Below are 11,432 nucleotides of genomic sequence, written 5' to 3'. Positions count from 1 at the left end.
ATCCAGTGTGTTTTTGTTTTTTATTAGTGCTTGAGCAAGTAAACTGGTCACTTCAACAGTGTTAATCCTAGAGGAAGGATTGTTACTCTAAGATTGTTACAGGGTAGTAAGCATTACAGGCGGGGTAATACTACAGGGCCTGTGGAGGAATCCTGTGTATTGGTCCTTCAGCCAAAGGTTGAGTTGTTCCAGCCCACGTTCTCTGCTTCCATGTCAACAAAGTTAATATAGATCCTGAAAAGATGACAGAAGATGGGTGTAAGTGCCAGCAGAGTTATTATAGTCAAGATTGTAGTGCTACCCACTCCTGTAGTGCAAGTGTATGCAGTATACCCTATCCAGAAGAGGTGTCGCACTTTTAATGTACAAACCCAATTATTTTTTGTCTTTAACAACCTATACTTCAGCTCCAGAATGTGTATAATTAGTAAAAAAAAAAAAAAAAAAAAAGTACATCCCCTCCCAATGAGCTATGAATTAAGCTTTCTGGAACTCTCCTAAACAACCTACAATATTAAATTCATAGTGAGGCAAGAAAAAAAAAAAGTTGGATGTGTTAAAAAATGTGGGCAACTGCTTTCCTATGAATTTGAAAGTGACCCATTTAGTAGATGTAGATACAAGCAGTATAAACCACACCATCCTTCCTTAAGTGTGACTTTAGCTTTGATATTAAACCAGTTAACATATAATGCTCCATCAAAGATCAGTGCTGTTTAAAATATAATGTGAACCTCTTAAATCACTGGCCACAAATACAGCTGGTCTCCAAAGTATCGAACAGATTTGCAATACCAGTGAATGGGATTGAGATCAGGACTCTGGCGCTGAAATGTTTCCAATGTAATGTTTCCTGGCCAGTTACACACACCCCTTGATTTGAAGTCTACACATACTGGCAAGTCAACATAAATTTCCATGTCCAAAATACCATCATGTATACTAGTTGTACTCGTGCCTTTTTAAACCCAAACCTCTACATAAAGTATTATAACATAGTTAGCAGAGGTAGACATGTCCCAATACCTTAGATGATGCAGCATACCTTGTTTGGTACACAATGCATCTCCTATAGCTGTACTGTACCTGTCTGCCTGGATGCCCATGTGCTTTTTGAGGAGTCCAGACAGCAGCTGGGAATACTGCTTGTTCTGCGATCCACTGATCTTCCCAATACTGTGCAGGGAGCACAGAGCACAAGGGTCTGGCTTTCCACCAAACATCATTATCTGATCAGCGTTGACCTGCACTGCAATGTACTGCAGAAGACAAGCAAACACATTAAAAACTTCTGTACCACTGTATCTATGCCTTTTAAGGACATCAAATACTATTCTTTTCACCATTTTGATGTGCATAGTTTGTCAAAGCTGTAACTGGTTGGAAATATGAATGAGTCTGTTGATTAGCACCCAGACTTCTTGATTGATTTCCACAATTAGAATATAAGTGGACATAAAAACCATCTCTGGAGCACATCATTGTAGCTGAAAAAACTATTTGGTATTATATTTGAGTTAAATCAGGACCCGAGTATTCTTTGTCTGCCTATCTATTGAGGGAGTACATATCTCCCTACCATGTCCATAGTGTATTTGATTATTTTGTATTGTGGATTGCTGTTTGTTTTGTTGGCATGGTTGTTTAATAACATAATTGCAACAAAAACATTAATATAAATATTGTTATAAAACGTTTTACATCCCTAATTAATCAGTGGCACCCTTGGCACTTAGCAATGTATATGCATTAAACAAACCAGACTTTGGGCATTTATTTAGATCTTCACCAAACATTTCTAATTTTTGTTTTTGTTTTTCTATTTAGATCTTCACAAGCATTAAACTGTAAGCATTTACTATTTATTAGTAGGGGCACGGGGGAATATTTGTAGTAATATATGGGGGGAAAAATGTATGCAACAATTGTATAAATCGAAGTATTTGCATTGAAATGGTCCCCTTATTGATGAACTTTGCTTGCTGGGATTTCTAGTTCAATTATACATTTCTAGAAAAATCGAGACAAAAAAAATGGGTAAATCTGTTTTAGCTGGAAAGGAAGTGGTGAGGCGTGTACCGCCAAAGCTAACTAATGGCACTTCATTTCCACATAGTCGGGAAAAGGCCTCTAGATTACCAGAACAATAGTGCAACTGATTAACGTGACAAGGTCTGAATTAAACTGCAGTCTATTGTTTGGCAGCACCAGATTTTTGTGTCGTTTTGATTGAGATGTATTTTTAGCAGTCACTCGGCAAACCGCAGATCCTATGGTCGCGTTCTCACAGCCCAGATGTCCGCAGTTCTGCGCAGATCTGCAGAATCCCAGCGATCCTATTGGCGGAGCCGCGCAGAACGAACCCGACCACTCTTCTGTGTGGATTATGTAACCAGCCGGCAGTCGGCACCGTTAAGTTTTCACCAAGTATACTGCGCACAGCTCGTCAATGCAGCCCTGTACCCAAGGTCTTTTATTATTCACAAAGGCCTCGTAAACTCACACCAACAGCGATTTGTCCTCACCAAAGCCAAATTATTCGAGTTAATGCTATGCAATGTAACCGCATCGATGCTCACAAAGTGCATCCACGCATGCAGGCGCGTTATACTCCGCATCGGTTCGTCTTTGCGAGTAACTGCAGCCTATATTATATATTTATTATACGAAAAAATAGTAATTGAACTTGAACAGCACGATGCACCCCACCTGTGCAGGTTTCCCCATTGCTTTAGCCAAGTCCTTGGTGGCCTCTGACAGAAAAGCGTCAGGGACGGCGTCTTTGTCCACATTGGTATTGACCACGAACATCGGCATCTTGGCTTCTTTGGAGAGGCAGAGGATGAGAGACACGTTCAGGCTGCTGCAGAGGACATCCGGGTATCTCCTACAGTGGCGGGGCAGACTGCTCTGTTGTCTCCGCCCTCCAATCACAGGCGCCTGCGTCAAGAGCATCTTTAGTCACCATAGCGTCCTCTAGCGACCCATACAGCTGGTGGGGTCACTATTTCAAAGATTTACAAGATATTTCTCTTTTTTGGTTTTGTCAGACTTTGCTTGGTGCCTCGCTTTCTTCAGCTTTATAGTCAGTCGTCCCATTTGTAGGCTGGAGCTCACATGCTGTCCAGACCACAGAGAGATGAGGGGGGAGGTTAGCAATGGATGCAGGTTGGCTGTGGGAGGGTGGATGGAAGGACTGATGTGCCAGTGCCCTGTCCAGATGCCGAATATATTAAATTCATTGTTGCAGCAAGATTGTGTAACCCATGTATGAATTTAAGCTTTGCGTATTGCTCCGGAGAGGTCAGGTGCAGTAGTTCTGTGTAGCAGATTTTTAGAAACAAAGGAATTCATCCAAGGCCACAGAGAGAACAGAAGACAAAGGAGAAGTGTGTGATAAAGTTTGGGGCACCTCATTGATGTCATGTAGTTGCCAGAAATCAAAGGGAGTCTCTCTTGTATATGATAGTATGTTCTTTAGAAAAACTTTAGATGTGTCGTCCCCACTGGCCATCTCTGGAGCACGTCATTGTAGCTGAATAAACTATTTGGTATTATATTTGAGTTAAATCAGGACCCGAGTATTCTTTGTCTGCCTATCTATTGAGGGAGTACATATCTCCCTATCATGTCCATAGTGTATTTGATTATTTTGTATTGTGGATTGCTGTTTGTTTTGTTGGCATGGTTGTTTAATAACATAATTGCAACACAAACAGGAATATAAATATTGTTATAAAATTTAAATTTAAAATCCCTAATTAATTAATTAATTTTATATACCCCTAATCTGACCCAAGTCCATTCCAATACAACACCTATTTCAATCCCTATAAATGTGGCATAATGTATTATTATTATTATTGAGAAGATACATTTACCCAAGAAAACACATAAATAAAATGTATAAAATAAGATAGGAAAGCTTTAATCTAAACAGTGCTTTAAGGTGTCCAAATGTAGACTCTGGGATTTTGAAATATGAATCCAGTAAGCATGTAGGTAATGCTATTTACATTACAAAATATTGAGAGACTGAGCAGTTAATCCATGACAGAATGTGTGATTTGTTTTTTAATGTTCAATACCAGTTTCCAAGTTACAGATCACAGATGGAAATATGTTGTGAAGTATTTATTGTTCCCATAAAAAGTAAATTATGTTTTTGTTCTGTGGTTTTCTTGACTGCTATGTTTTGTCTAAACTTTAATGCATTTTTGCAATTAAAAAAAAAAAAAAAAAGCTTCTCCCCTGTTTTACTGTTTTCTGGTTAGAATTTAAAAGGAAGCCAATGAATTGGTCAACCAAACCTCCTCCAAGCATCCAAAAAAAAAAAAAATCCGACATATCTAGAAATACATTAACAGCACAGATGTACAACCTTGAACAAGACTATGTTCAGACGAGATATTTGAAGATAAGTATTGCACACCATCTGTATTGTCTGCAAAAATAAATGTGGAATTACTTCCTGGTATTCACACATGCTATATCTATGTGACTATCTTGTTTAGATAGAGGATTTTTGGCATATGCTTAAACAAAATAACGTCAGGTGTATCCTTGCGTTTAAACAAACACCGAGTCGCCGCTTGAACACCGCCAGCTCCACTCCTCTCCACAGCCCCATCCGTGCGCTCTGTCGACGTCATCAGCGTCACATTTACGTCGCCCCATATCCGCTGACGTCAGTTGTGTACCGTCCGTTGCAGTTTGTTGGCGGGATGTTTAAATTTGCGGACGGGAATAGCAAAGAAAAGCTTGTTGTCTAGTTTTGTGACAGAGGTAAGAGATTGTGTTTTATTATTATTATTATGTTTGTGATTTGGTTTCTGATCAAGAGATGTAGGACATCTAATGTTCTTACTGACCGTGAGCGGGTGGCGACACCCTGATGAGGCGGATGAATTTCTCATTTACTTTTCAAGCCTTCACGTTACAGTAACATTATTATTGTTATTATTAGCAGACGGCGTTTTGCAGGATAAAATAGCAATACAAACGTGCAAAGATACTGTACACAAGTCTGTCCCGCCTTACAAATCAAGCATAATACAGTTAGTTTCATAATTACAGAAGTGCATAAGGTAAAATATACAGTGAATTATATAGCATTAATGGGCAATATTCCTGCCACATAAATGAGGCTATTTATTTTGTGAAGTGTTTATTTCTGTGAGGCGGGTGTCTGGATGAATGCGGTTTAAAAGGCGACCTGTCTGTTTATTTGTCCTGCTTTTGTCAGCGTGTGTTTGAGGCGCAGGAAGATGAGTCGCGCATCGAGCAGCCGGCAGTCGCTGCTGCCGCTCAGGGTAGCTGACAATGCCCGGATGAACCTGGAAACCCCAAAAAGGTAGTGGCATTTCCCAAAGGAGGCGCATGCATTTGATGTAACTTAATCATATAGTGTAATCCCTGACATGTTGTCAATCAATTCAAGTATTTTGCACATAAAACACATTAACACAATTTCATTCATACATGCATAATGTACGTTTCAATTGAATACAGAATTATTCTCCAGCTTTGTAATGAACAACAACCCTTTTATTTTGCAATTTGGCTTTGATTCATTTGTTAAACCTGACAGGTGTTGCATATCAAGAAGCTGATTTAACCCTATTATCATCATTACACAGGTGCACCTTGTGCTGGGGACAATAAAAGGCCGCTGTAAAATGTGCAGTTTTGTCACACAACACAATGCCACAGATGTCTCAAGTTTTGAGCGAATGTGCAATTGGCATGCTGACTGCAGGGATTTCTACCAGAGCTGCTGCCAGAGAAGTTAATAATTCTCTAATATTATTATTATTATTATTATACTATATTATATACTATAATATATATAGTATTACTATAAGTCACATCAACGTCATTTTAGGGAATTTGTCAGTATGTCAAACCAGCCTGAACCACAGACCACATGTGGAGGTCCTGGAATGACCTGGTTACATCTTGTTTCTTCACCTGTGGGATTGTCTGAGACCAGCCACCCAGACAGCTGATGAAACTGTGGGTTTGCACAACCAAAACAATTTCTGCACACACTGTCAGAAAGCGTCTCAGGGCAGCTCTTCTGCGGCTCCCCGTCCTGACCAGGGTCTGGACCCGACTACAGCTCTGGTGGACATTCCTGCAGTCAGCAGCCAATCACACGCTCCCTCAAAACCTGAGACTTGAAATCCATAGATTTGGACCAAATTAATTTAAATTGATTTCGTTACGTTAACTGTAAATGTAAAATAATTGAAATTGTTGCATCCATTTATATTTGTGTTCAGTGTGTGTATATATTTAAGTACAGTCTTTAATTTGGAATATTTACCTGTTTTTTTCTTGAGCAGTAAGGATCGCCCTGGTTTTGGGAAGCTCAGTATGCCAAAACCGCAGTCAGGAACATCTGAGAGAAGAACTAGTTTTTTTGGAACAAGGTAACTTTAAAAATGCATGAGTTATCCATTTTTTAAGGGTTTATAATCCCAATATACATCTGTGCATTGGCCCTACTGACATGCTGATGTCAAAGCTCAAAATTTGTATCCTGTGTTTCAGGACAAGCGGTGCAGGTATGTCCCGTAACAGCACTTTTGGCGCTTTTGGAGGCGCAGAGAAAATGAAGGACCCTCGTCCTCTGCATGACAAGGCCTTTGTCCAGCAGTGCATAAAGCAGCTTTGGGAGGTAAAGCAAATAAATTAGCCATATTAAGTGTTGTACATGTGGGAAGGGAGGAGAGAATTGCAATACCTACATCTCCCCCCGTTTTCAGTTTTTGTCAGAGAATGGTTTCCCCAACTCTGTGACGATCAAGTCCCTTCAGTCTCCATCCACCAAGGAGTTCCTGAAGATCTTCGCCTTCATCTACAGCTTCTTGGATCCGACTTTCCAGATGCCCACGTCCAAAATTGAAGAAGAGGTTCCCCGAGTTCTTCGAGATTTGGGGTAACTAATACAGGCTCTTGAACATGTAATCAATCACTATTATGGTCATGTGCAATTGTATACAATATCTAAATATATCTTCTGACTCTTACGTGCATTACGTTGCTTTTTCTCCTATTCCAGATATCCATTTGCTCTCTCTAAAAGCTCAATGTACTCCGTTGGAGCACCACACACTTGGCCACAAATACTGGGGTCACTGATCTGGTTAATAGACAATGTAAAGGTATGTCAGGGTATGGTACAGATGCTTGGGAAATGTAACTGTTTTCAAGGAGAGGGGAAAAAAAAGGCAGAAGACATTCCTTGTGGAGTTTGTATTTGTATTTTTGTGCATCAGTGAATTTGAGTCTTTGCTGGCTGGACTTGAAGCTTGGCCTTTTCTATAAGCTGTTTCAATACATTGTTAACTAGAATGTGATTTCTGTTCTCTTTTTCCCTAGCTCTTTAATAACATGAAGAAGCAAGATTTGCTGTTTGGTGGTTTTTCTGAAGGTAGTGTGGACATTGAGGATGGAGTTGAATTTAATAAGGTAGTGTGCTTTTATTCCCTTTGATTTTCAAAAGTGAAAATAAGTGAAGTGGAAGTCAACCACTTAGTGAAAATGGGTTGTGCTTGATGCACACTATTCTAAACCTGGTCAATGATAGAAATGTCCCCCTTCACAAGTCCCCCCAAGCGCCTCTGTAAAATCATGCAGGATTCGTCTAATGAGAAGGTGGATGTTTGTCTTCTCCAGATGTTCATGGAGTACACAGCGAAGACATATGACCGGTTCATGCAAGGCGCCGACACGTTTGAAGAGGAAGATGAGGAATATCGTCAGAAAATAAGTACGAGTTTTTAAAGCATATTATTTTAAATTCTTTACACAATACTTTGGGTAGTCTAGAGGTGGTAGGTTAGAAAACTGACAGGTGTTTCAAACAAATTCCACTTAGTCTCCATTCCAACCATATTTAAGACTTTAATTGTACAGTTTTGATGTATTCAATTTTTGTTTTAACAGAAAAGATTTACAATGTGGATGAAAGCCACTTGGAAGCAGTGTCTGAAAAACACAGGATTCTGTGTGAAGAGGTCGAAAGACTGGAAAAAGAGAGCCAACAGGTTTGTATTAATATAAAATTGCACTGTACATTATATGGTTACCCATACAGCCAAACTCTAAGGAAAATATATGGTGGTTCTTCTGTGTGCTAATTATTGTTGTTGTTTTTAACAGGACAGACTTATGGCAAAAAGATCTGAAAAATTAAAGTTGCAGACAGATCTGCAGAAAATTCAGAGTTATCGTAATAATCTGGAGATCTTTAAAACCAACTTGGAGCAAAAAGTGGCGTCTGTATCTGAGGAGTTGGAAGGGGCAGGTAATTGGTTTTGTTAAGTTGAAGACAGTAACCTGCACTCACTTGATAGTCTGGCTGTAGTTTCTGACCAGCTTCAGGCTACATACTTATAAAGACTTAATTTTAATTCAGATCTTGTTCTAACCTACATTTCTCTATGTATGGTGTTGTTTATTTTTATAATTCTTCTAGTAGCTTAATTTCAGACTTCCCAGAGGGAATGCTTTATATTAACATGTGGACCAAACAAAGTATAGTTATTTTGTTATTTTCATAGAATTGCAAGTGGAAACTTTGAAAAAAGAACAATCCAGGCTGCAGCATGTCCTTGAGAATCAGAAATTTTCACAAGCTGACATTGAGAGAATCAATCATGAAAGAAATGAACTACAGCAGATGATTGCCACCCTGACGAAGAGCCGGGAAGAAGCCGAGCAGCACATGTGGAATGAGGAAATTGCCCTTGCAAAGGCCAAGGAATCTGTAAGTGTCTTTTGTGGTTGAGCTGGGATGGAGGAATAGTTTTTTTTTTTAGATCTGCATTGTTACAGGCTGCAGAATTTTAGATTTTAAAACCTGTGCAATTCACAAATTACGGTTTTATCTTCAAACCATAAAAATCCAACCCCTTTTTTCTCTCTAAGGTGGAAGCAGAACTAGCAGAGTACCACAGACTTGCCCGGAAACTAAAGCTGATTCCTTCATCAGCTTCAAATGCCTGTGGCCGTGACTTTGAAATCAAATTTTCTGCAGAGTGTGGACTATCAAAAATAGGTCAAAACAAAACTCATATTCATGTAAGTTTCTGTAACTGGAATTTATTTCAAAATATGCTTAATTTGGTACTTTGATACTTACCTTCTATCTTGACTATTTCCCATTGATTTGTCTATTTTAAAATCAGATTCCCCTGATGAATATGATTTCTGAAGTAGAGGAGGAGTTGGGAAGACTGACAAACCATAAATTAAGTCTGGAGGAGACCGTGGAACAGGTAACCAACTTGAGCCATTCAATGAAAGCATGCTGAGTAAGATTGTTTGCTGATGTCAAGATTACACAGATTTTAAAATGTATTTTCTCCTTTTCACTTCTAAGGTGAACTGCAATCTATTTGACAAAGCAAATGATATAAAGCAACTCAAAGAGAAAATACGAAAAGTTGATGAGGAGATGGAACAGGAGTTACAGGCAAGTATTGCAGTTTCATTTCAATGAGTGCGTTTCCATATTTAACACTTTTCTTTCCCACTTGGGTTTGGAACTGGTATATATATATTTTTTTTCTGTGATTCCGAAAGATGGAATGCTTTCATGTAACTTTTTTTAACTGTTTAACAAAGTATGTTCCCATTGTGGTGCTGTGCAGCCTGACACCTTGCCGTTTCTTAGGAGACAGAGCGAGAAGAGGAGAAATGGGCCTCGGAGCTGGAGTCAATGGAGGACCACAGGAAGCGTCTGCAGAAGAAAGTCACTGAGGGCTACGATGAGGCAGCAGAGCAGTTAAAAGCAGCTCAGCAAGAGTAAGTTCAACTGTAAATGCTCTCATTTAGAATACCATGAAAGGTGGTACTGAACATGTGGGTGGGGTTTTAATTTTTTTTTGGTGGTCTTCCATTGACTATCTTTGCAAGGTGAGTTTTGTGTTTCAGTTTTGCTCACATGATAGTTTAATTTAATAAATTTGTTCTAGAATACATCTGTGCATAGCTGTCATGCAAAGTGGGCTATACCTGTATTGGTCTTAAATGTTGATTTAACCCCAATATCACTGAACAGACTAATATACGGTAATTTAAATGTACCAGAGAAGGAATCCCTTCAAATATACAACGGTCTTGGTTTTCAGGTACCATCTAGTATTACAGGAGACTAATGAGGAGCGCAGAACTGTGGGGACAAACCTGAGTAATGTTTTGGACATCGCAACCAACCACCTGTCAATCCTGGATGTAAGTTACACTGATTCCAGTTTAAGTGTAATTGAGATGTATTTAGATTTTTTTTTTTTTTCCCAGGAAAACTCACCTCATACTCCATGCCACCCACAACTGTTTTGATTTTATCCTGAGCCTGCTGCATGCTTGTCAATCATTTTAATGTTGCAAATTTTTATTTTTAAACTATAATTGGGAAAAGTCTGGCTTGTGAAGTTGTACAGCTTATTGAATATAAGACTGCACACAATTAGAGCACTGATTAATCTTCAGTGTGCAGAACCTGTGCTAATTTAAATATTTAATTGAGGCGTAAAGTACAGATTCTTTCTTCATTTCTCAGTCTGATATCTTCGTTCATTTCAGAAACTCCTTCAAGAGCACAGCAGTAGGGTTGACCGAGACTATAGGGAAACTATCCAGGAAGATGAGCTGAAGGATCTTATGGAGACTGTTGAAGCGTACATTGCAAAAGCAAAATCTTTATAATTCTGCCATAAGCAGCGGTATTCCCTGTCATTTAAGTCTGTGTGTGTTTGCAGTACTTTGCATTGTTGTATTTTCCTTGTTTCAATAAAGAACTTTGAAATGTTGTATATAGTTGGATACTGGGAGTAACATGCAGATTGTAAATGCTATTTACACAGGTGCAAATTTTTGTCCATGACTACATTGAAAGCCTATTCCAATTAACCAAACGTTATTTATTTCTTAGCAGACACCCTTGTCCAATAGTTGCTCTGGATATCACCCAAGACTGTTACTGAACAGTTCGTGTAGCATTCCTCCAGACCTCGTTGCTAGAGGTGGGGCATAATTCCAGCTGGCGGGCAGCGGATTGGCTGGAGCTGAAACTGCTGCAGTGGGGCTGGTTTTGAGTCTGAATGACATGGATCCCACTGAAGTTAAAACTTTGGGCCCATTGCGTCTGTCCTCTGGATTTGCTGTCCAGTAGCTGTGAATTGAGTAGCTGCTCAAAAGTAGCTGAACAGTAGTTGCTCTTGTACAGTGGTTTGTGAATATATATTCTTACATTTTAATAGCTATGCTTAATTAATAAAAGCAAAAATATATTCACCAACCTGTGTGTAAGATCAACAACTGTTCAGCTATTTTCTGAATTTAAACATCCAGCCAACCAATAGCAACTGACGTCAGCCGATATAGGGTGGTGTATAAAGTCACGCTGATGATGTTGCACA

General features: G+C 39.2%; 2 protein-coding genes across 2 annotated transcripts; one reads left to right on the top strand and one right to left on the bottom strand.

Moving 5' to 3' along the window:
- Positions 1 to 7: 7 nt before the first annotated feature.
- Positions 8 to 3,048, bottom strand: mif (macrophage migration inhibitory factor). The gene is made up of 3 exons (XM_066690350.1): positions 2,710 to 3,048; positions 1,087 to 1,259; positions 8 to 234 (listed from the first exon to the last, which is right to left on the bottom strand). Exons 1-3 carry the CDS (start codon positions 2,953 to 2,955, stop codon positions 168 to 170), a joined length of 486 nt encoding a protein of 161 aa, XP_066546447.1. The 5' UTR covers positions 2,956 to 3,048; the 3' UTR covers positions 8 to 167.
- Positions 3,049 to 4,669: 1,621 nt separating this feature from the next.
- Positions 4,670 to 10,823, top strand: ndc80 (NDC80 kinetochore complex component). Its single transcript, XM_066689219.1, has 17 exons — positions 4,670 to 4,785; positions 5,246 to 5,353; positions 6,348 to 6,434; positions 6,556 to 6,682; positions 6,771 to 6,943; positions 7,067 to 7,169; positions 7,387 to 7,476; positions 7,684 to 7,777; positions 7,954 to 8,054; positions 8,170 to 8,314; positions 8,571 to 8,776; positions 8,938 to 9,090; positions 9,198 to 9,287; positions 9,392 to 9,484; positions 9,686 to 9,816; positions 10,143 to 10,245; positions 10,597 to 10,823. Exons 2-17 carry the CDS (start codon positions 5,268 to 5,270, stop codon positions 10,717 to 10,719), a joined length of 1,905 nt encoding a protein of 634 aa, XP_066545316.1. The 5' UTR covers positions 4,670 to 4,785; positions 5,246 to 5,267; the 3' UTR covers positions 10,720 to 10,823.
- The last annotated feature ends 609 nt before the right edge of the window (positions 10,824 to 11,432 follow it).

Source organism: Amia ocellicauda, chromosome 17 (genome assembly GCF_036373705.1).
Source record: "Amia ocellicauda isolate fAmiCal2 chromosome 17, fAmiCal2.hap1, whole genome shotgun sequence".
Lineage (NCBI taxonomy): Eukaryota > Metazoa > Chordata > Actinopteri > Amiiformes > Amiidae > Amia > Amia ocellicauda.
The sequence above is the reverse complement of the archived record's forward strand: the minus strand, read 5'-3'. Positions and strand labels throughout refer to the sequence as shown.

Bases quoted from the DNA above. Each gene is read 5' to 3' on its own strand.
- mif (XM_066690350.1), bottom strand. From the start codon at position 2,955: ATGCTCTTGACGCAGGCGCCTGTGATTGGAGGGCGGAGACAACAGAGC. The intron at 1,260-2,709 runs GTGGGGTGCATC...TGTCTTCTGCAG, and splicing joins CAATGGGGAAACCTGCACAG to TACATTGCAGTGCAGGTCAA. The intron at 235-1,086 runs GTACAGTACAGC...TCATCTTTTCAG, and splicing joins ATGGGCATCCAGGCAGACAG to GATCTATATTAACTTTGTTG.
- ndc80 (XM_066689219.1), top strand. From the start codon at position 5,268: ATGAGTCGCGCATCGAGCAGCCGGCAGTCGCTGCTGCCGCTCAGGGTA. The intron at 7,778-7,953 runs GTACGAGTTTTT...TTGTTTTAACAG, and splicing joins GGAATATCGTCAGAAAATAA to AAAAGATTTACAATGTGGAT. The intron at 8,777-8,937 runs GTAAGTGTCTTT...TTTCTCTCTAAG, and splicing joins TTGCAAAGGCCAAGGAATCT to GTGGAAGCAGAACTAGCAGA.